Consider the following 23,983-nt stretch of genomic DNA (forward strand, 5'->3'; position numbering starts at 1 on the left):
GGCAGCTCAGGTGGGTGATGGAGATGCAGGAAGAGGTCCAGGAATGAATTTTTCCAGCTGGCTGTGATTGGAGTAGGGAACTGGGAATGGCACTGCCCTGGAGCCCCTGAGGATGAGTTCCTGTCACATCCCACCGTGCTGATCCAGGGGAAAAATATCCTTCCAAAGCCTGGGACCTTCGGCTTCCCGGGATGTTCTGTTCAGGGACAGAAGGAATTTCCTGCCGATCCAATGCTGACCTCTGCAGGTGGAGGTCCTGGTTCCAGGCAGATTCCAGGCGGGATGAGCAGCATGGATTTCCCACCAGCCTTTGGATCTCCAGTGTCTCCCATCCTGATTTTAGGCTCGAAATTCCAGGGATAACGCCCTGAGCTTGCTTTCATTTCTTGAAATTCCTGCCCCTAACAAGCCCAGGTTTGGATTGATCCCGTGGCCTCCGAAACCTGGGAAAGGGGAATGTAGGATCCAGGTTTTTAATGCTGTTGGGGGAGAAGGATGGGAATTCCCTTCTCCCATCCTGCCCCTCCTTAGGCACAGCTGTGGCTGAGTCATGGACCTCAGCAAAGGGAAGGAGGGTGGGGTGAGGTTTTGGGCTGGAAAATCTGAAAACCGACGGATTTGTTCCAAGTCTGGCCGGGAAAGGAGGGAAAGCCGAGGGTTGGGTTTTATGTTTGAAACTTTAGCTCTTAAAACTCGATTTATTTGTGCTGAAAATTGCATGGAGGGCACGCTTGGAAATGTTCCCCTGGAGATTTTGTCTGGCAAAATCAGGGATGAAGGAATTAAAGGGATATGGGGTCACAGGGGGGTGTGGAACACAGGCAGGAAAGGTGTGTTCCTTACCTGGAATTCCCTCAGGAACCACTCTAATCCCTGCTCCGGGTGCTCTGACAGGAGCAGGGAGAGGAGGATTGACAGAGCAGGAGGTGGAGAAATACAAATGTAAATATAAATAAATGTAAATATAAATAAAGCTCATTTATAATTTTATAATACATTTTAATATAATTTTTTATTTATTCATATATTTAGATTTATATGTTTACATTTATTTATTCATACGTTTATATTATTTTATAATACAAAACCAAATACAAATAAATAGGTGCAAAGGAAGGGGCTTGGAAGGATTTATTTGGCAAAAGAGAGTAAAATTTAAGAGGTTTTTAAGAACTCGGCCTCTGTACCGTGCACTGGACCCCTCACCGAGCTCCCAGCGTGTTTTTGGCTCTTCCCTCCTTCCCTGGATGCAGCGCTGAGGCTCCAGTGCCCTCCTCCGGCAAAATGAGGAATTCGGGATGGGATTGATGCTTCCAAACGAGGAATTCGGGATGGGAATGACGCCTCAAAACGAGGAATTCGAGCCTCGGGATTGAGCCCTCGCAACAGGGATGTAAAGGGAGCAGCTCCTCCAAACGCTCTGCTTGTGGAGGTGTGATGGTGGCACCTCATCCCTGTGAGGGTCAGAGCCCCGGGTGTGAATTCTGCAGGAATTCTGCAGGAATTCTACACCTGGGAATGCTGCAGCTGTGGGAAAAGTCGTGATTTATTATGACCAAGTGATGGACACCACAAAGCCCTGGAGTTTTCTGAGTCCCTCACACGGAAGCTCCTCAAGAGCTGCTCATGAATTTTCTGACTCCTCAATGTTTCCACGTTGCAAAATAATTGACATTTTTTCCCCTCTCCTTCCTTCCAGATCCTGTTTGATCAGGCCCAGAGGTCAGTCCGGCAGCAGCTGCACAATTTTGTCAAAGAGTGAGTATTTGTCTTTTCCCTTCGGTCTTCAGCTTCCTGAGCTCCCATTCCACGTGTCCTGGGTGTGCTGGGAGCAGAACCACAACCTCCCTGCAGGGCTGATCCTCCAAAAAAAGAATAAAGAAACCAAAAAAAAATAAAATTGATAATAAAACCAAACCAATAATAATAAAAAAATTAAAAATATCTTCCCTACCAACTCTCTGAAGAAAGATTTGATTTAATCTGGAGTTTCTCCAGCTGGACACGATGGGCTGAGCTGGGATCCCACTGGCACCTGGGGTCTGCCCACAGCCTCACTGCCCCTCTCGATGCTTCATTCTCATTTTTCTAACCCTCATTTCTCCCCATTTCTCCCCATTTCTAACCCTCATTTCTCCCCATTTCTAACCCTCATTTCTAACCCCCATTTCTCCCCATTTCCCCCCATTTCTAACCCTCATTTCTCCCCATTTCTAAGCCTCATTTCTCCCCATTTCTAACCCCCATTTCTAACCTTCATTTCTCCCCATTTCCCCCCATTTCTAACCCTCATTTCTAACCCCCATTTCTAACCCCCATTTCTAACCCCCATTTCTAACCCTCATTTCTCTCCATTTCTAACCCTCATTTCTCCCCATTTCTCCCCATTTCTCCCCATTTCTCCCCATTTCTCCTCATTTCTCCTCATTTCTAACCCTCATTTCCCCCCATTTCTAACCCCCATTTCTCCCCATTTCTCCCCATTTCTAACCCCCATTTCTAACCCCCATTTCTCCCCATTTCTCCTCATTTCTCCCCATTTCTAACCCCCATTTCTAACCCTCATTTCTCCCCATTTCTAACCCTCATTCCTCCCCATTTCTAACCCCCATTTCTCCCCATTTCTCCTCATTTCTCCCCATTTCTAACCCCCATTTCTAACCCTCATTTCTCCCCATTTCTAACCCTCATTCCTCCCCATTCCTCCCCATTCCTCCCCATTTCGCCCCATTCCTCCCCATTTCTCCCCATTTCTTCCCATTTCTCCCCATTTCTAACTCTCATTTCTCCCCATTTCTTCCCATTTCTCCCCATTTCTAACTCTCATTTCTCCCCATTTCTAACTCTCATTTCTCCCCATTTCTCCCCCCTCATTTCTCCCCCCTCATTTCTCCCCCCTCATTTCTCCCCCTCATTTCTCCCCCTCATTTCTCCCCCCATTTCTCCCCCCATTTCTCCCCCCCATTTCTCCCCATTTCTAACCCCCATTTCTCCCCATTTCTCCCCGTTCCTCCCTCCCTGGCCCCAGGGACGTGAGGAAGTTCAAGGAGACCAAGAAGCAGTTCGACAAGGTGCGCGAGGACATGGAGATCTCGCTGGTGAAGAACGCCCAGGCGCCCCGGCACAAGCCCCACGAGGTGGAGGAGGCCACGGGCACCCTGAGCATCACCAGGAAATGTTTCAGGCACCTGGCCCTGGATTATGTGCTGCAGGTGGGTAAATGTTGCCCTCTCAGGAGTGCTCAGGATGGGATTTTGTTCTTTAAAACGCTGTGGTCGTGGAATATTCGGAGCTGTGAGGGCTCAGAGTGCAGCTCCCACACAGGGATCAACGCCCCAGCCTTGGCTTTAGCAGCACCCTGCACCTGAGAGGGGAAGTTTTCATTGTTTTACCTCAGTAAGAGAAAGAAAGAGAAAATTCTCTTTATTTCAGTCAGGGAAATTCTAGTCCCTCACACAATTTCTAATTTAATTTCTATTCAGTTTCTATTTAATTTGTAATTTAATTTCTATTCAATTCCTATTTAATTTCGAATTTAATTTCTACTCAATTCCTATTTAATTTCGAATTTAATTTCTATTTAATTTCGAATTTAATTTCTATTCAATTTCTCTTTAATTTCAAATTTAATTTCTATTCAATTTCTATTTAATTTCGAATTTAATTTCTATTCAATTCCTATTTAATTTTGAATTTAATTTCTATTCAATTCCTATTTGATTTCAAATTTAGTTTCTATTCAATTTCTACTTAATTTCGAATTTAATTTCTATTCAATTCCTATTTAATTTTGAATTTAATTTCTATTCAATTTCTATTTAATTCCGAATTTAGTTTCTATTCAATTTCTACTTAATTTCGAATTTAGTTTCTATTCAGTTTCTATTTAATTTCGAATTTAATTTCTATTCAGTTTCTATTTAATTTCTAATTTAATTTCTATTCAACTTCTGTTTAATTTCTAATTTAATTTCCATTCAATTCCTATTTCATTTCGAATTAAATTTCTATTCAATTTCTCTTTAATTTCTATTCCATTTCTATTTAATTTCGAATTTAATTTCTATTCAATTCCTATTTAATTTTGAATTTAATTTCTGTTTAATTTCAAATTTAATGTCTATTCAACTTCTATTTAATTTCTAATTTAATTTCTATTAAATTCCTATTTAATTTCAAATTTAATTTCTATTCAATTTCTCTTTAATTTCAAATTTAATTTCTATTCAATTTCTATTTAATTTCGAATTTAATTTCTATTCAATTCCTATTTAATTTCGAATTTAATTTCTATTCAATTCCTATTTGATTTCAAATTTAGTTTCTATTCAATTTCTACTTAATTTCGAATTTAATTTCTATTCAATTCCTATTTAATTTCGAATTTAATTTCTATTCAATTCCTATTTGATTTCAAATTTAGTTTCTATTCAATTTCTACTTAATTTCGAATTTAATTTCTATTCAATTCCTATTTAATTTTTAATTTAATTTCTATTCAATTTCTATTTAATTCCGAATTTAGTTTCTATTCAATTTCTACTTAATTTCGAATTTAGTTTCTATTCAGTTTCTATTTAATTTCTATTCAACTTCTATTTAATTTCTAATTTAATTTCCATTCAATTCCTATTTCATTTCGAATTCAATTTCTGTTCAATTTCTATTTAATTTCTATTCAATTTCTATTTAATTTCGAATTCAATTTCTATTCAGTTTCTATTTAATTTCGAATTTCATTTCTATTTCATTTCGAATTTCATTTCTATTTATTTCTATTGAATTCCTAGTGCAGCAGCACTCACTCACTGCTCCCTGAACGGTCAGGGTTTGGGGCTTTTTCCAGTCATTTTTTGGAATCATCCCTAGGTTTTTTTGTGCTCTCAGGCAGTGATTAAGCAGAGAAGCTCAGCGCTGATCCCTGGCTGTCCCCTCTGGCTGCCACTCAGGCCAGCTGGTGACACATTCTGACTTGTCCCTGGTGTCCCAAGCTCTGGGGGTAGAAGGGCAATGCTGTCCCCTCGAAGGATAAATCATTTGGTATTTTGCATTTTGGCTTTGGACATGAATGCAAGGCCTCACTGTAGGATGCTCCCTGCATTTCTCCCACTGAAAACCGGGAATTCCTGCATTGTGCTGATCCATGGGGAGGCTGGCCCAGTGCGAGGTGTCGCCTTAAATCCACCAGTTTTGAAATGTATAGATGTGAATTTATCCAGGTATCCTTTGGTGTTTAATTAAAGTCTTAAGACATGAATTTATCCAGGTATCTTTTGGTTTTTAATTCAAGTTTTTTAGTGAGTGAGGGGAGTTATTTTGTTCTTTTAAATCTGAAATATGGGGCCTGCTGGAAGAAATCAGTGATTGATATATTGAATATTTCCCTCACTGGGGCAAGGTTTGGGTACAGACACAGATCCAGCAGTGATTTTAACCCATCCAGGTGAGAAAATCCACCTGTTCTGCATTTATTCCACCTTTTTATCCCACCTGCAACTCACCAGAACTGACCTTTCAGACACTTTCCGTGTGGAATTATTTGGATTGGTTTGGAATAATTTGTGATTGATTTCTGAGGCTTTCTCAGTGAATTTGGGAGACTTCCAGGCTGGATTTGCTGCTGAAAATGTCTTGCTTTTCCCCCCACAGATCAACGTGCTGCAAGCCAAGAAGAAATTTGAGATCCTGGACGCGGTAAGAGCCCTGTGGGTGCCCTCAGTGGCTGCAGGAAAGGGCAGCCCTGGAGCCCTGGCACTGCCCTGGGGGTGCAGGAATGCCAAAAAGAGGAGCTGGAGCAGCTCCCCAGGGAGTAAATCCAGCCCTGGAAGAGATTTTCAGGGTGGAGGACGCTGCTTTCCCTGCTTTGTGCCCACAGCAAGGAGAAGAGGGATAAATTGCTTTGGGAAAGGAAAAAAAGAAAGTGTGAACCCCTTTTATTTTCTGGTGGGGGATAATGAATTCGGGTTTTTCACCCTCTCCCTGACCCCGCTGTTGTTTCCCTCCCCAGATGTTGTCCTTCATGCACGCCCAGTACACCTTCTTCCAGCAGGGCTACAGCCTCCTCCACGAGCTCGACCCCTACATGAAGAAACTGGCCACAGAGGTGAGGGGACAGGAATGGGGTGGGCTCTGCTTGCACCCCTTCATCCTAAAAGGAGGAGGGACACCCCCTTTTCCATCCAGCTGCACATTTGGCCACCAGGGAATGCTTGGAGTGTCGTGCTGGGGGTGCTGGATGAGTGGGTGCACATCCAAACACAGCTTTTTGCCCCTTTTTGGCCTTCTTTTGCCCCTTTTTGGCCTTCTTTTGCCCCTTTTTGGCCTCTTTTTTGCCCCTTTTCTCTTTTTTTCCCCTTTTCCCTTTTTCCCCCCTCCTTTTTTTCCCCCTCCTTTTTTCCCCCTCCTTTTTCCCTCTTTTTGGGGATTTGGGATCTTGGAAAGTGCTGCTGTCACCCCAGAGCAGCTCCTCAAACTCCTTCCCAACTTTTCCACCTGTTGTTGCTCTCCCTGCCCTCAGCTGGACCAGCTGGTGATCGACTCAGCTGTGGAGAAGAGGGAGATGGAGCACAAGCACGCCCTGATCCAGCAGAGGGTGAGTCCTGGTGCCCCTCTGGGTGCCCCTGGCAGCTGCCATCTGCTCAGGGGCCAGGCTGTCACAGCCTGGATGCCACCTGGATGTCACCTCGTGGCTGCTGCGAGCTCCAGCTGGCTCAAATCTAGGATTTTTCTGACTCTTCTGAGGGTGGGAGGGATGGTGACACTCCAGGACCCCTCAGGCCTGAGCACCTGGGTGGTTTTTTCTGTTCTCACTTTGCCGCCCTCTTTGCTGCTGAGGATGTGGGAGGATTTAAACTCTGGAAATGCCTCTGAGACAGAGATGTGGTTTGTGAAAACCATTGCAGAGCACAGCTGGTTTTGGGGAAAGGGCACAGCTCTTCCCTGCCACCCTCTCTCACAACTCGGAGCTGAACATCTTCACTGCAATTTAGGATTTAAATTTTCCTGCCTGGAACTGTCCTGAGCTGCTTTTCAGCCCCTCTGTGCTGCTGCTGCTCCCTTCGTGATGGAGCAGGGCCCTGTGCAGCCCTGATTTAAATAGAAATCTTCAAGCTGAGCCCACAAAACCCTCTGGCCTGTGGAAAGATTGGGAGATTGTTGTGCTTAATCATTGTGGTGGCACAAATATCTTTATTTCCTCACTAGTGTCTACCCTGATTTAAAATCTTTAAGCTGAGCCTTCAGTGAGGAAGCATCTCTGATTAACCTGGGCTCAGATTTTCCACCCTTGGCAACGATTCCCAACCTGAAGGTTGCAGAAACATCGACTAATTTATTTTTCTTTCCCTCCTCTTCTCCCTGGGTTGCTGCCCTGGCCCTGCAGACCCTCCTGCAGGTGAGTACCCACCCAGATTTCCTTCCTCTGGCATTTTTTTCCTCATAAAAATGGGTATTTACTGAAAGCAACACAAAGAAGCCTTGGCCTGGCATCTGGAGTTGGCATTTTAAAGCCCAGTTTTAAATTACTTTGGTTTCACCCTCATGAAAGGAGTTAAAATAAGGTTTTAATTCTTTGTGTGATGCTCACTTGTGGCTCAGGGCTCAGCACTGCAGTGACAACAACCCTTGGCTGATTCTTTTTTGGTGCCTGGAGATTTGAGGAGCTTGGGTTTGGTGGGATTGGATCCACATCTGGCAGGCACTCACAGGGATCAATATTCCCCCTCAGAAGGGAGCTAAGTGGCCTCTAATGCCCTCCCTCAGAAATGCCATAATCCATGGAATGGAAATTTGAGCTCTGAGGAGTGACATTCCCTGGGAATGGCCTGGGAGTGTTGATGAAGTCATGAGGGAGAGGTGAATCCATTTGTGACCCCTCAGCTCCCCTGGGAGCGATGACTTCATCCAAAGGGACTTGGAAAACCTCTCCAGTGTGGGTTTTTCACTTCAGCCTCTCCCTGGAGCAGCAGGGAGTGAAGATTCCAAGAGGGAGAAGCAGCAATTAGTCTCCATCAGGATACAAAACCTCAGAGCCTGGAAGGGACCTGAACATCCTCACTGCAAGTTAGGATTTAAATTTTCCTGCCTGGAACTGTCCTGAGCTGCTTTTCAGCCCCTCTGTGCTGCTGCTGCTCCCTTTGTGATGGAGCAGGGCCCTGTGCAGCCCTGATTTAAATAGAAATCTTCAAGCTGAGCCCACAAAACCCTCTGGCCTGTGGAAAGATTGGGAGATTGTTGTGCTTAATCAGTGTGGTGGCACAAATATCTTTATTTCCTCACTAGTGTCTACCCAAGCAGCCTGCTAAGGGAGGAAATTTGGGGTAAATAGTATTTTTTTAAGTGGTTTTGGGGTGGGGAACTGTGATTTTGGATTGGATTGTCCTTGGCTTTCTGAGAGCCAAGTTCAGAGGGAAGTGGTCTGTGGCATTTTGTTTCATTGTTGTTTTAATTAAAAGAAATCCAGTGGGGAAGAAAAACTCATCCCAAATCTGTTTCCTTTTGATGCTGTAATGTAGGTAATGTGGAAAACACAGAGCTGGGGATGTTTCCCAGTGGGAAAGGAGGAGAGAAATGGGAATGTTTGAAGCAGGCCTTGCTCACAGGTCCCGATATTCCTGAAACCTTCCACTGCTCCAAAACTGAGGGGGCAGTGGGAGATGTTGGATTGGGAATTAGGGAAAAATTCTTCACTGAGAGGGTGCTCTGGCATTGGAACAGGTGGAATCACCATCCCTGGAGTGCCCACAAATGTGTGGATGTGGGACTTGGGTACGTGGTTTAGTGGTGAGCACAGCCGCGCTGGAATTAATGACCCTGGAGAGCTTTCCCAACTTTAATTCCATCATTTTAAGGACACAGGGCTCTCAAAAATCTCCTTCCCAGCCTCGTAGCCATTCCCAGTGCGGAGCAGTTTGGGAACTGAGTGTGGGCAGAGCTCTGGGCCTCGTTGAGCCCAGCTGGTGGAGAACAATCCAGGGCCCATCTGGCCCTTGCAGGGCCAATTCCTGGGGCAGGAATTGCTGCCCAAAGCGTGGCTCTGCTCCAGGGATCCGGGCAAGGCACAAAGCCTGGCTCTGTCGGGTCACTGGGAGCGCATCCTGCTCTGCTCCCGCTTTTCCCTGCCCTCCCTGCCAGCTGTATGGTAATTAGCCCGGCTCTAAGCTGATTGCCTCTCAATAGGAGGCTCGGGAAGGGGGGAGCAGGTGGTCCCCAAGGGCCACCAAGCGTCCTTTGCTCGGTGACAGCGCCAGAGCTTCCCAAAAGGGAAGAAGAGGAGGAGTAAAAGAGAAGGGGCTGCAAAAGAAATCCCTCCTTCGCTGGCAGCCCACGGGGATGCTGCTCTAGGAACAGGGAGAGGACACGGAGCTGCTCCTGCTCTCTAGGAAAAGCAGCAGAGCCTCCCAGCTGGCAGCATGAAGATTTTCGGCAGGCTGGAATATCTCCTGGTAAGGAAAATCCTGCAGGGGAAGAAGTTCAGGGCTTCTTTTTAATGTGGGAATGAAGATTGTGGCTGTGGGGCTTTGCTGGTGTGACCCCAAAGCCAAGCTCGGCTTTGTCACTGGGTTTATCCCTAAATTTGGGAAAGCTCTGGGGCAGGGACCAGCTCCCTGAGCATCAGCTGCTGGCAGGGAGAGCCTCTGGCATCGGGAATACCGGGAAACAAAAGGGTTTGTGAGTGGGATTTGGCCGGGAGGAGTGAGAGCTGCCGGTGCAAATTCCCAAATTCCAGCTGGGGCTGGGATTGTCCATGGAATTTACAGAGCCAGAGAGAGAAAAGCTTGGAATTTATGCACCAGGAAAAGAGCCAGAGGGAGAAAAAAAAAAAAAGGGAATTTAGGCACCAGGAGAGAGCGTGTGAATGGTGTTTGTTTGTGTGTGTGAGGGGGGTGTGTGCAGCTTTAGGGAATGGGAATATTCCTCTGGAATTATTTTGTTTGGAATCAAACAGCCAAACTGGGCACAATTCCTGATTTGCCTCCGGGAGAAGTTCTTTTCCGTGCTGTGTAAATAATGCAGTGAGGGTGGAAATGATGTCATTGCTCAATACTGAGCGTTATCGATCACTTAAAGAGGATTCTTTGGGATAAAAGCCTTTGTCTTCCAAGAGGGAAAGCTTTCCCTGTGTTGTTGCTGCTCCTAAATGGCATTGATTGAAAACAAAGTGATAAAAGAATAAAATAATGTGGAGGTTTGGTGAGAAGAAATATTTTTTCTTGGAATATCTAAACGCAGCTGGACTGAAATGATTCCCTGCCCGTGCTTGCTGAGGCTTGGGGAGGTTTTCTATCTGGAAAAATCAAATCATTGCAGAGAAAATTCGGTTTTATTCAGCGTTATTTCCACCTGGAATGGGTAACGGAGGGAATAACGCTGTGGGTTTTCAGGGAATTTCAGGGAGAATCACTCCTGGCACAGAGATTGTATTTATTTTAAAGGCTTTTAAGGAGCTGTTGGTATTTTAGAGAGAGGTTTGATCTGTTTTCAGCCAGGGGTTGTGATTTTTGGGATAGGAATGAACCTCTAAGTGAGACCTCCCTGCTCCAGAGGGTATGGAAAGCTCCTTGCTTAGAAAATTCCCTCTCCCAAAGATTCCAGGCAGCTTCTCTCTCCACATGAAATCTGTTCACTGGAGGGGTTTTGATTTAATCACTCGTTTTCTTTGCACAAGAAAGATTTTTGCACAAAATGCTCATTCCAGAGGGGCAGTTGGAGGAGTTTATCTGGGGCTGGGCTGGAAGCAATCCCTGCTCCCAGCATGGAACTGGACAGGGAATTTCCTGGGTGGGCCAGGAGGCCACCTTCAAATAGGATTTTCTCCTTTTTTAAAATCTCTTTTCCTTTTAATTCCTTCCTGAGCCCATCTGTGCCCGTGCTGGGTTTTTAATTCCCATTTGCTGCTTGGAAAGCATCCACATTAATGTCCTTTTTTCCCCCCCATCCCTCTGGATGTGGCCCTGGGAATGTGTCCCTTCATTGTTGCTCCCATGGAAACCATGGTGAGGTCATTCCCGGAGGGATCTCAGCTCCCAGGGTGGGAATTCGGGATGACAGCAGCAGGGACAGGATCCCAGTGATTTCCTGGGAGTCAGGGAGAGGAAGGGAAGCAGAGATCTGGTGTCTCATTTGGGAAGATGTCAGGTTTGTTGGAGCAGGGTGTGATCCCACCTGGCACTGCTGGTGCTGTTGGAGCCAAATCCACTCAGATCCCAATCCCAGGAAATCTTTTCTGTGTCAGGAATTTGTTCTGTTGCAGAGACAACGAGGGGCTAAAGGCAGAGTGAATAAATCAGTCTGAACTCTGTGTCCAAAGTGTGTGGGGAGAGTTTAGGAAAAGGTTTCTTTATTAAAATCCTGCATTAAAATCTTAAAATCCTGCATTAAAATATTGCTATATTTTAGGGATAAATATTAGAAGGGAAAGGAGAAAGAGGGAGAAGGTTTTCCACTACATCCATCCCTTGGGAGTGGAGGCAGAGCTGCTGCTGTGCCAGCCAGGACCCTTTTGTTATTCCCAAGAATTGCCAGGATCCAAATTTTTCAACGAATAAAATGGATCCAGGGACACATTAAAAGCAGGTTTGGCACTTCAGAGGGTTTATCCTCACACATCTGTGTGCCCACACCCCACCTTGGGCAGGATGATCTCCTCAGACAGAGTCCAAACCATGGAATCAGCTCTCAAGAAACATTCTTGTAATTTTTTTTCCGGAGATTTTTCCTCTTTGCAGTGGCTGTGGCGTGAAAATTCCCTGGCTGAGCTGCAGCAGGAGCTGGGTATAGGAATCCCACGGTTTAAACTGGAATTTCCCCAGTTGCCCTTGCTGTGGTTTCACCTTTCAGCTCCCTGAGCCTTTCCTGTCCATCTCCCTTTAGGCCTTGGCCTGGCTGAGAACAGGAAAATTCACCTGAGCACGGGGATAAAGTTGGATTTTTCTCTCCCCTTTCCCCTCATTTGTGTCTCAACACTCCCTGTGGCTTTGTAGCAAAGATTCCAGGTGCTCCCAGCACTGGGATGGAACAAAGAGGCCCTGAGGCTCCACATCCCCGGGCTACTGGGCAGACTGGTCCTTCTCCCTTAATTTGTCCCTGATTTCCAAATCCACCTCCCAGCTCTGGGGACTGCTCTGCCCTTGGCTGCCCCTCAGGAGTTCTCTTGGTGGCACTGGAGGACCTAAAGCAGCAGAAATACGAGCAGAATTTGGCCTGAGGTACCTTCATTGAAATACAATCAGAATTTGGCCTGGGGGACCTTCATGGAGTCATCTTTGGGGTATGTTTTGGGGTGGAATGTCCCAAAAGTGCAGCTCAGAGTTCTTCCAAAGGCAGGGAACACCTCCTTTTGGAGCTGCCCAGCTCCAGCCATTCCATGGGCAGAGGTGTTCCAAATTCAGGCTCAGCCAGGTTAAACTCCCACCTGCCTTGACTGCACTGGTTTTTACTGGATTTACTGGTGACGTGTGTGGCCCATCTGTTCCTCCTGCACTCCTGGGGATTTATCCTCCTCTCCACCACTCTGCTGGATGGGGACAACTGAAGGAGGCAGGAGGTTGGATTTACACCCTCCCCCTGCTTTATCCTGCTCCCCAAAGTGAGGCATGGCCCTTAAAAATGGGCATTTTTGAGATGGGTTTTACCCTTGTTGAGCTTTTGCTGAGCTTTTTAGGCTGCTTGCATTGTTTCCAAACCAGTGCAGATACAAATCACTGCAGGTTCCCATCAAATGCACAGAATTGTCACTTCAGAGCAGCCCCACAAAAATCAAACATCCACGAATCAGAATAAAATCCCCTCTGGCCTTTGCAGCGTGGAGGTGCAAGAGCTGAGAGGGATTCACCCTCTCATGGCAGGAAAATTTGGGGCTGAGCAGAAACTCCTTTAAGTGGGTGCCTTGCAGCACTTCCCAGCATCTAACTGAGCATCCTGCTGCCTTTCCAAGGATTTCCTCCCTCCTGTCCCGTTGGATCTGCTCCTCCTGGATCAGCATGATTCTTGTCACGACACCTCCCAGGCACGTTTGTGGAAATAACTCATCCTAATGAGAGCCCAGTGCCTGTTGCCAGGCAACAGAGCATCTGCAGGGGCTGATGCCAAGCAGGAAAGGCCTTTAAAGGGTCTTGGAACCCTTGGAATATTTGTGCTGGAGAGAGAGGATGGAATCAGCGAGCAGAGACAGCGTGCCCCGGGGTAGAGAAGTGGTTTCGCTTTCCTGACCTATTTTCTCTTGGGAATGAGGCAGAAAATCGCCCAGGGATGAGGATCCTGTGCTGGAGAGCAGCTGCTCTTCCCTCTGCTCCGTGTCCTGCTCTGCAGCTGTCAGAATCCAGGAGGGCTGGGGTGACAAAATGGGCTCTGATGGGTGGCACAGCACAGGGAGGTGGCATCTGAGGACAGCTCAGGAATGGGGTTGGTGGCTCTGCCCCTCTGGAGTTCACTCCTTTTCCCTGGGTTTGGGATTGGGGTCATCCTGCCTCCTTGCAGGGCACAGGGGTGGCAGCAGCCCCATGCCAGTGAAAAGCACTCCTGGCTTCATTTCCCACCTCAGCCTGACCCAAATGTTGGGAATTTTCAGCACTCCTGCTGATAAACTCCCTGCTTTTTCTCCTTATCAGCTGCCAGGGGAGGGAAATGCAGCATGTCCAGCAATTTCCTGCAAAACCAGGGATAAATAAGTTTGCTGGAATGGGGATAATCCATGTTTGCACCTCACTGAGGCACAGGGACTGACAGCTCTCGGGATTTTGGCAGATTTGTCTCTTTTTGATGTTTTGTTAAACCACCTCCACCACAATCCCAGCAATTCAGCCCTGTCCTGCCAGAGTCTGAGTCTGTTTCCTTTTTCCAGGACTTCTCCTACGATGACTCCAAGGTGGAGTTCAACGTGGATGCCCCCAACGGGGTGGTGATGGAAGGGTACCTCTTCAAGAGAGCCAGCAACGCCTTCAAAACATGGAACAGGTGAGGAAAAACTCCAATTCCATCTGATCTTTGGGCTCAGACTCTGCACAGGAACACACTTCCTGTCTAGGGAGATCCCTGGAGGGATTCTGAGCTAATCAGTTAAAAGATGAATAATTAAAGCCGTTAAAATTTGAGAGTTTCTGCATTTTTAGTGCTTTTTACAATGGAAAAATGACCAGGATCCTCCCAGGGAAGAGAGGGCCCAATGCAGTTCACAGAAAAGCTGTGGATTTATAACAATTAAGAGAATTTAAAGTGCATTCATAACAATTTAGAGAAATATCCCAACACAGGGAATGTTTCAGGGGGATCCAACCTGTCCATTCTGGGATGGGGAGATGTGAGAGTGCAAATACCATCTGTGCTCCCAGAAATGGCTTTCAGTGCCCTGACCCTGCCCTTAATAATTTACAAATATTCCATCTGGGAGCTCCCTGGCTCCTCTGCCTCCTGCTCCAGCCAAGAGAGCCTCTGGAGCTGCCAGAGGTGTAGAAAAGTGGGAGCAGAGGTTTCAGGTTCCACCCCTGCTCGACATTTGTGTGTTTGGTGTTCCCTGAGAGGGTCAGGAATGGTTGTGCCAAAGGATTCCAGCCCTTCCAGGGAATTTCTGATGCCTGGGATCGATGCTGGCTTGACCCACATTCCCTCCTCTCACATAACAGGGAATGAGACAATAATCAGGGATCTTTTCCTTGGCCATGGGATAAATACAGCAAGGCTGGGCTGTGCTGAGGCTTTGGAATAAATAAATAAAATTAATTAATTAACTAAATGCTTCAATGAACTGTGTATGGTATGCACAGAAACTGCTTTTATTTGCATGGGAAAAAAGGCTTGCAATTAGAGATTGCTGAAGGGGTTGGATAAGAATTCCTTCTCTTTGAAGCTTCCCCTGGTGCTGAGGAGATTCCAGGCAAATTCAGCATCATTCCTTGTCCCTCAGGCTCCCCTGGAAGGAGGGAGCAGCTCCAGGGCCCTGTTGGAGTTCAGAGCTGTGGGGAGGCATCTGGGCTGAGTTTTTATCAACCTTTCAGGATTTCCTGCTCGGTCTGGGCTGAGTTTTTATCAACCTTTCAGGATTTCCTGCTCGCTGTTTTCCTTGATCCAGCCTTGATCCATAGCTGCTCCCACGTGTGGAGCAGGATGTCATCCCAAAAAGTGCCGGGTTAATGCCAAGGTCTTGGCATTAGGATTTGCCTGAAATTGTTCCTCTCTCCTAGAAATTCCCTGTGAATTTATGGATTGCTCCAAAGGGTGCCTATCCCAGAGGGAGCACCACCCTCCAAGGCATCCTGCTTTCCCTGACCTTTGAATAATGTCAGCCTCAAGGGCTCCACGTTTTTTCCCTGCTCCTAAATCCCAGTTTTCTTCCTGGAATCCTCCCCCATCCCAGTCACATGCAAGCAGCAGCCTCCCCACAGCTCTGTCCCTGTCTCTATTCCCACCCACACCCAGCTATTCCCAGCTATTCCCAGCTATTCCCAGCTCCTGGAGCCCACTCGTCACCTCCTCGCTGTGCTCAGCACCTCCCTCTCCCTGGAGCAGCAAAATCCTCCCAGAATCCCAAAATATCCCGACTTGGAATGGCCCCACGAGGAGCTGAGCAGAGCCTGCTGCTGCCACAGCACTCAGAGCGACACTGAACCTACTCAGCTCATCCAAGGCAGCTCCCACGTGGATGGGACAGCCTCCAGTCACCTGGATTTCCCCATTTTTCCCAAATCCTTTTGTTGCCTTTTATCTGTTTGATATTTCAGCCGTGACAAAAGGCAGAGAATTCTGTTTTACCTCATTTTCCCTGATTTTTTTTTTTTTTGCCAGCAGTGTGTGTCATACATGAAAAACACCCTGCTGCAACCCTCTGACTCTTTACACTCAGGCATTCCAGCATTTTCTTCCTGGTGGGAATGGTGGCCACGGCTTCCTTTGCTTCCCCTGAAGATGATCAGGTTGCTAAATAAATGAATAAATGAATGACAGGATTTTTAATGGAGATATAAATGGGAAAATCCCCCTCTTTTCATGTCCTGATGCCTGTCCGTGTATCTGTCCCTCCTCAGGAGGTGGTTTTCCATCCAGAACAGCCAGCTGGTCTACCAGAAGAAGCTAAAGGTCAGTGAGGCTGCCCCAGGGATTAACCAAGTGGTTAATTAACCAACTGCTTCATTAACCAGCTGCTTGGCTGGGGATTCCTGCTGGCAGTGGGGTGACAGGAGCAGGGATTTGGATCAGAGGGACAGCGAGGCCACAAGTGAGCTCCAGGGTCAGAAAAGTGGCAGCAAATGGTGTTTGTTAAATAAATATTTATTTAGATTCAATCTTCCTGCTCAGTGCAGGGAGCTGGGGAGGTTCCCCAGCAAATCTGATCTTTGTGTGTGTGATCCCACACAAATTTCCATAAAACCCATTCCCATGGCCCTGGAGTTACCTGGGGGGGAGCTGGCTCTGCTCTCTCCACACTCGGCTTGGGCAGGAGTTTGGGGGGTTTGAGCAGGAGTTTGGGGGGTTTGGGGAGGAGTTGGAGGGGTTTGGGCAGGAGTTGGAGGGGTTTGGGCAGGAGTTTGGGGGCTTTGAGCAGGAGTTGGAGGGGTTTGGGCAGGAGTTTGGGGGGTTTGGGCAGGAGCTGGAGGGGTTTGGGAAGAATTTTGGAGGGTTTGGGCAGGAAGGAGTTCGGAGGATTTGGGAGTGAGTTTGGAGGTTTTGGACAGGAGGGAATTTGGAGGGTTTGGGCAGAATTTTGGAGGATTTGGGAGTGAGTTTGGAGGTTTTGGGCAGGAGGGAATTTCGAGGGCTTGGGCAGGAGTTTCCCAATTGTGCCCCACACCCAGGGCGCCCTCAAAGCCCCTCAAAGCCCCCCTGTGCCCCCCCAGGACGTCCTCACGGTGGTGGTGGAGGACCTGAGGCTCTGCACGGTCAAACCCTGCGAGGACATCGAGAGGAGGTTCTGCTTTGAGGTCGTGTCCCCCACCAAGTGAGTTTGGGGCTCCCTGTGAGAGATGAGATTGGAGCAGAGGCTGCCCTGGGCTGTTAAATTTTGGCTGGGAGATGCCAGAATCCCTGGGAATTTCCTCAGACATCACTTTAAGCTGGATCTGAGTGGATAATTATAGATATTATTTATATAATATATGCCTTTATATTATTTATGTTTATAATTGATACTTAATATATATAATTCCCAATTATATCATTCCCAGCTTTTAGAAACAGCTTCCAGACCTGCCTGGAGATTTGGAGAGGGAACACCCCTGGCTATCCAAGCTTTTAGGATTAATTTTTTGCCTGGAAGCTTTGGAGAGGAAACACCCCAAGCTTGTAGGGTTAATTAGTGCCTGAAAGGTTTGGAATGGGAACACCCCAAGCTTGTAGGGTTAATTAGTGCCTGAAGGGTTTGGAGTGGGAACACCCCAAGCTTGTAGGATTAATTTTTCACTGGAAGGTTTGGAGTGGGAACACCTCTGGCTGTCCAACCTTGTGGGGTTAATTTGGTGCCTGGAAGCTTCGGAGAGGGAACACCCCAACCTCGTAGGGTTAATTTTTACCCTACTGCTGAGGATGAAGAGGAACAACCTCACCCAAAATATCCCTGCTGGCCTTTGGCTCCTGCCACCCCATCCCTGCTTTTCCAGGAGCTGCATGCTGCAGGCTGACTCGGAGAAGCTGCGCCAGGCCTGGATCCAGGCTGTCCAAGCCAGCATTGCCTCGGCTTACCGGGAGAGCCCTGACAGCTACTACATCGAGGTGAGGGAGGATCCATGGAAAACCTGGGTTATTCCTCTCCAGGTGTGTTACAGGTGTTAATATCCTGATTTTTTTGCTTTTCCCTTCAGAGGCTGGACAGAACAGCCTCCCCCTCCACCAGCAGCATCGACTCCGCCACGGATTCCCGGGAGCGCGGCGGGAAAGGGGAAACCATCCTGCAGAGAGTGCAGAGCATTCCTGGGAATGAGCAGTGCTGTGACTGTGGGCAGCCAGACCCTCGCTGGGCCAGCATCAACCTGGGCATCCTGCTGTGCATCGAGTGCTCCGGGATCCACAGGTGCCAGGGGCTGTGGGATCCGTGCTGCCAGGCTGCAGGATTCCAGGGAAAATGGGCAGGGATGGGCTGGAGACTCCCAGGGAAAATGGTCAGGGATGGACTAAAAGGTTCAATAGGAAAAATAGCCATGGATGGACTGCAGGATCCCATGGAAAAATGGCCAGGGATTGGCTGCAGGATCCCGGGAAATGTGGTGGAGCTGGAATTGCAGCTGATTAAGAGAAGTTCTGGTTTTTATGGCATTGGAATAATTGGGATTTCCTTCCTGTTGGCTCAACAGGAGCCTGGGTGTTCACTGCTCCAAGGTCCGGTCTCTCACGCTGGATTCCTGGGAGCCAGAGCTGCTGAAAGTGAGTGCTGGACTTTACCAGCCAGGGAGAAATGTGGGAATGGAGGGGTTCCCTGGAAAGAGGGAACCCCTCCCCTGAGGGTTTCATTTAATTCCCTCCCTGAATTTGACTTGCAGCTGATGTGTGAGCTGGGCAACAGCACCATGAACCAGATTTACGAGGCGCAATGTGAGGAGCTGGGGCTGAAGAAACCAACAGCAGGGAGCTCCAGGTGAGCTGTGGCCCAAAATCCATGGAAAAGCAGGCTCAGGGAGCTCCAGGTGAGCTGTGGCCTAAAATCCATGGAAAAGCAGGCTCAGGGAGCTCCAGGTGAGCTGTGCTCCAAAATCCATGGAAAAGCAGGCTCAGGGAGCTCCAGGTGAGCTGTGGCCCAAAATCCGTGGAAAAGCAGGCTCAGGGAGCTCCAGGTGAGCTGTGGCCTAAAATCCGTGGAAAAGCAGGCTCGGGGAGCTCCAGGTGAGCTGTGGCCTAAAATCCATGGAAAAGCAGGCTCGGGGAGCTCCAGGTGAGCTGTGGCCTAAAATCCGTGGAAAAGCAGGCTCAGGGAGCTCCAGGTGAGCTGTGGCCTAAAATCCATGGAAAAGCAGGCTCAGGGAGCTCCAGGTGAGCTGTGGCCCAAAATCCGTGGAAAAGCAGGCTCAGGGAGCTCCAGGTGAGCTGTGCTCCAAAATCCATGGAAAAGCAGGCTCAGGGAGCTCCAAGTGAGCTGTGGCCCAAAATCCGTGGAAAAGCAGGCTCAGGGAGCTCCAGGTGAGCTGTGGCCTAAAATCCATGGAAAAGCAGGCTCAGGGAGCTCCAGGTGAGCTGTGGCCTAAAATCCATGGAAAAGCAGGCTCAGGGAGCTCCAGGTGAGCTGTGGCCCAAAATCCGTGGAAAAGCAGGCTCAGGGAGCTCCAGGTGAGCTGTGCTCCAAAATCCGTGGAAAAGCAGGCTCAGGGAGCTCCAGGTGAGCTGTGCTCCAAAATCCATGGAAAAGCAGGCTCAGGGAGCTCCAGGTGAGCTGTGGCCCAAAATCCATGGAAAAGCAGGCTCAGGGAGCTCCAGGTGAGCTGTGGCCCAAAATCCGTGGAAAAGCAGGCTCAGGGAGCTCCAGGTGAGCTGTGCTCCAAAATCCATGGAAAAGCAGGCTCAGGGAGCTCCAAGTGAGCTGTGGCCCAAAATCCGTGGAAAAGCAGGCTCAGGGAGCTCCAGGTGAGCTGTGGCCTAAAATCCATGGAAAAGCAGGCTCAGGGAGCTCCAGGTGAGCTGTGGCCCAAAATCCGTGGAAAAGCAGGCTCAGGGAGCTCCAGGTGAGCTGTGCTCCAAAATCCATGGAAAAGCAGGCTCAGGGAGCTCCAGGTGAGCTGTGGCCCAAAATCCGTGGAAAAGCAGGCTCAGGGAGCTCCAGGTGAGGCTGGGGGCACACACAGGGCCTAGGGAAAGCCACAGAGCAACCCCAGTGCCCCCAAATCCATGGAAAAGCAGGTTCAGAGGGCTCCAAATGCCTCACTCACCTGAGCTGGACTCCTGGATGGAGGTCAGTGGGGCACTGGAATCTGCTTGGGAACCAGGAATTGCAGGATTTACCCCTGCCCTGAGACCTCTCAAACACCTAAAGCTCGTGGTGGTGCCTGGAGCTGAATTTCATTCCACTCTCAACCACTGCCTGCCCTCCTCAGCTGTGCCTTGAAACAGGAGACATTTTCAAGTTGGAGAAACAGGAATTTGAGGCCTCAGGTGCACAAAACGCCCCTGAGCAGCAGCTCCATCCCCTCATGGCAGATCCTCTGGGTGTGCGTGCTCATCTCTGCGCTGTCCCTCCCTCAGGCAGGACAAGGAGGCCTGGATCAAGGTGAAATACGTGGAGAAGAAATTCCTGAAGAAGCTGCCGGGCGGGGAGGCGCTGGCCGAGAGCGAGCGGAAGCCACGGCGCTGGTGCGTCAAGAAGTGCCAGAGGCACAACAGCGGCTCCAGAGCCCCCACAGCCCGCAGGAAGTACCGCCAGGAAACTGGGAATGCCTCCCCAGCCATGCTGTCCTCAGGTGGGCACCCCCTCCTTGTGTCCCCGGATCCCTGCCAGTGCCCCCGGCGCGGCCGCGTTCCCTTCCAGGACCTGTCAGAGCTCCGGGCAAAAATGGTGTTGCACAAACGGACTTTGAAAAGCCTTTAAAGCCATTTCCTAACGTTTTCCGGGTTCCTGTGGCTGAAGGGGATCACCAGGGTGACCCTGGGATCTCCAAGCTCGCTTTGGGCATTTTTTGGTGATTCCTGGTTTTTTTAATAAGCTTTAAATCCTTTTGGTTTTATCTCTGTAAGAGAGGCCGTGCTTAGGAAGGTTCTGGCTGCTCTGGGATGGCTTTGGCCAGCAATTTGTGATGTTTTCGTTGCTCAGGAAGGGTTCTGGCTGCTCCCGGTGCTCTGGGATGGGTTTGGCCAGCAATTTGTGATATTTTGGTTTCCTAGGAAAGGTTCTGGCTGCTCCCAGTGCTCTGGGATGGGTTTGGTCAGCAATTTGTGATGTTTTGGTTTCCTAGGAAAGGTTCTGGCTGCTCCCAGTGCTCTGGGATGGGTTTGGTCAGCAATTTGTGATGTTTTGGTTTCCTAGGAAAGGTTCTGGCTGCTCTGGGATGACTTTGGTCAGTAATTTGTGATGTTTTGGTTTCCTAGGAAAGGCTCTGGCTGCTCTGGGATGACTTTGGTCAGTAATTTGTGATGTTTTGGGTTCTTAGGAAGGTTCTGGCTGCTCTGGGATGGCTTTGGTCAGCAATTTGTGATGTTTTGGGTTCTTAGGAAGGTTCTGGCTGCTCTGGGATGGCTTTGGTCAGCAATTTGTGATGTTTTGGGTCCTTAGGAAGGTTCTGACTGCTCTGGGATGACTTTGGTCAGCAATTCGTGATGTTTTGTGCTGGAACCACAAGCGTGGTGCTGGATGTGCAAGCACAGCTGGGGAATTGTCTCCTTTGCTCGGCATTAATTCCGAATTTCCCATGTCCAGCAGCAGCCACCCTGGAGAGGAAATTCCGCCGGGATTCCCTGTTCTGCCCGGATGAGCTGGACTCTCTCTTCTCCTACTTCGACACCGGGGCTGGCTCCGGCCCTCGCAGTAAGTGCCACCAAGAGCTCCTGCCCTTCCCTGCCAGCTCTCCCACTGCCCCAGAGCCAAGGCCAGCTATGCCAGGACAGGGTGAACATTCCAAACATTCCAGCAGAGGGATGAGGAGTTGGTTGCACAAACTCCAGCCCCGTTGTTGCTCTTTTATTGCACCTGTTTTAATATCCCACTGCCATTCGGCATTCTGGGGATTTTTTTTTTTCCCCCCAGCATCTTTTACTCCCAAACTTCACATTCCATTGGCTTTTTTCTTTTTTAATTTTGCTTTTCATTTTGGCTTTCCATATTTTTTTTTAATTATTATTTTTAAATTTTTTTTCTTAGCCGAGTCTCGCTGCGGACAATTTTTTTTTTTTTTTCCTCTTTTTTTTAAATTTTTGTGTTTGTGCCAATGAACTCCCCTCACATTCCCGTCCACCTTCCTCTAGGTGCCAGCCACATCTCTCTGCAGCACCCGCTGGCAGGTGGCCCTTGGAGTGGGATGGGTCCCGCTGGGTCCCTCCTGGACGGAGGTAAGGTGACGCTCTGGCAGCCAGCAGCAAAAGAGACACCCAAATTTCACTTGTTCCACCCCAAAATTCCGAGGCACTGATGGATTTCTGGTCAGGGATTCCAGCTCCTTTGGCTGGGGCAGGTTTTTCCACAGGCAAAATGCTTCCTAGGCTTTCCAGCATTCCCTTTAATAAATAAATAAATAAAAGCATTCCCTTTCAGTAAATTCCTCAGAGGATCTAATCCTGGATCTCAGATAGGAACTTTATTTATTTTATTTCTTCAGTGTTCCACATCCCAGAGTTTTTGTGCTCCATTATCATCCTTAGCTCAGGAGTTACTGAATTTCCTGGCTCAGTTGCTTGTCCTTGTAGGAATTTACAATAAATATTTATAACCCTGAGTTCAGCACAGCAGAAACTCCCAGGCTTTCCTCCATGTCCACGTTATCTCTTGAAATCAAGGAAAAAGGGGCTTTAGTGCTTGTCTGCATCAGGGCTTTAAGGGCTGTTCCAGTTTCAAGGAATTTCATGCTTTTAGTCCACAAAAACCATGGGAATTGCAGGATTTCAGAGTCCCTCAGATCCCTCCGAGCCTTGTCTTGCTCCTGGAGAAGAAAATAGCAACTTTATCCCTGAGAACAGAGCTGGGAATGTGATGTATCCATATCCATGTGCCCTGAGCCAGATCCTCCCTTCTTGTTGTGCTGGGAATGTGGAGCAGAGCCACGAGGCCTCGCTGCAGTCACGTTTTCCTTCCTCCCCAGGCCGTGGGTTTGCTTTCTATAAAAATCTGCAGCAGCTCTAAAAAAAACCACTCGTGCTCTGGGCTGCTTGAAACCTTTCCTGTTGTGCCTTCCTTCCCTCCCCTGGCTGCTGAGCAGTGCTGGAGGATTCCTCGTGATCCATGATTTTGGGAGAACTCATGGAGAGCCTGATTTTTATCTGGGATTTTGCTCTGGGGAGTTCAACACCCTCTGAAATTCAGGTTTCTGGTTCTGCCGTGCTTTTCCAGGCTCAGCTCTGTGGTTCTTGCAGCCCTTCCTGCTGTTATTCCTTTCACAGAGCACTCAGCTGGCTTAGGAACACTTTTCCAGGCTTGTTTTCCTTCCTAATCCCAGTGGTTTGAGGACAGGGCATAGGGATTGAACCTGTGGAGTTCTGGGGGGATGGACACTCCCAGGCCTTGCAGTGAAAGCAGCAAGAAGCTGAATCCAGAGAGAGTTCCCAAGGCTGGCCAGGCACCCCTCAGGGCACAGGGGATGTGCCACCCCTCAGGATAAAGGGGATGTGCCACCCCTCAGGGCACAGGGGATGTGCCACCCTTCTTCCTGCAGGAGCAATTCCTGCATTGCTTCTTCCTTCCTTTCTTTCATTTTCCTGACAATTTTGGGTGTGGGCTGAGGAAGTTTCCCCGCCACTGGCACCTTGTGTGTGTCCCTGGACAAGTGGCTTCATCTCTTCACTTCCATCTCTGGAAGCATCCAAGGCCAGGTTGGATGGGTTTGGAGCAACCTGGGATAGTGGAAGGTGTCCCTGCCCACAGGTTAGGAGCAGGATGAGCTTTAAGGTCCCTTCCAACCCAAACCAGTCTGGGATTCCTTGATCCATGGATTTCTTGGATGGAGTCAGCTCTTGTAGCATTCAGTGGCCAAGCAGGGAAGGTTGGAAGCTCTGTGGGAAAGGGAAGAGATGTTGGGAAGGTGGGTGAGCTTTAAGAGTTTGGCTCAAGATGTGATTTGGCCCAACCACATCAACAAAAAAGTGCCCCAGTGACAATTGAGAGATCCCAGAGTGGAACTGGGATGGTCAGTGCTGAAAGCAGAGGGGTGTCCTCATTTGCCCGTGACACCACCCGACCTCCTGCCGAGCTGTCTCTGCTGCTGCTCCGCTCCAGTCTCCGTCACAATCCCTCAGGGATTGCAGCAGGGGCTGTCCCCAACAGCCCCCAAGTGCCATGGCAGTGTTGGAGCATCCCTGCATGAAGGGCAGTGTGGGGACACGGCCACCGTGAGGCTTTGCAGAGCTTCTCCTTGGGGGCTGAGCGGGGTGGCAG

At 48.6% G+C, this 23,983-nt stretch overlaps 1 protein-coding gene across 5 annotated transcripts in view; it reads left to right on the plus strand.

Moving 5' to 3' along the window:
- Positions 1-23,983, plus strand: part of ACAP3 (ArfGAP with coiled-coil, ankyrin repeat and PH domains 3) — a 70,954-nt gene that overhangs the window by 37,594 nt on the left and 9,377 nt on the right. For 2 of the 5 annotated variants that reach the window (XM_039563931.1, XM_039563930.1), the window contains exons 5-19: positions 1,700-1,758; positions 3,029-3,212; positions 5,650-5,694; positions 6,008-6,103; positions 6,518-6,592; positions 7,382-7,393; positions 13,841-13,953; positions 16,017-16,068; positions 16,827-16,927; positions 17,586-17,697; positions 17,787-17,995; positions 18,276-18,345; positions 18,462-18,556; positions 20,152-20,366; positions 21,320-21,427. In XM_039563931.1, the coding sequence (XP_039419865.1) occupies positions 1,700-1,758; positions 3,029-3,212; positions 5,650-5,694; positions 6,008-6,103; positions 6,518-6,592; positions 7,382-7,393; positions 13,841-13,953; positions 16,017-16,068; positions 16,827-16,927; positions 17,586-17,697; positions 17,787-17,995; positions 18,276-18,345; positions 18,462-18,556; positions 20,152-20,366; positions 21,320-21,427 (1,546 nt within the window). Of the gene's footprint in view, positions 1-1,699; positions 1,759-3,028; positions 3,213-5,649; positions 5,695-6,007; positions 6,104-6,517; positions 6,593-7,381; positions 7,394-13,840; positions 13,954-16,016; positions 16,069-16,826; positions 16,928-17,585; positions 17,698-17,786; positions 17,996-18,275; positions 18,346-18,461; positions 18,557-20,151; positions 20,367-21,319; positions 21,428-21,864; positions 21,949-23,983 lie in introns of all 5 variants that reach the window. The other 3 variants (XM_039563928.1, XM_039563929.1, XM_039563932.1) reach the window with 3 other exon arrangements.

The sequence above is a fragment of the Corvus cornix genome, chromosome 21, assembly GCF_000738735.6.
Source record: "Corvus cornix cornix isolate S_Up_H32 chromosome 21, ASM73873v5, whole genome shotgun sequence".
Classification (NCBI taxonomy): domain Eukaryota; kingdom Metazoa; phylum Chordata; class Aves; order Passeriformes; family Corvidae; genus Corvus; species Corvus cornix.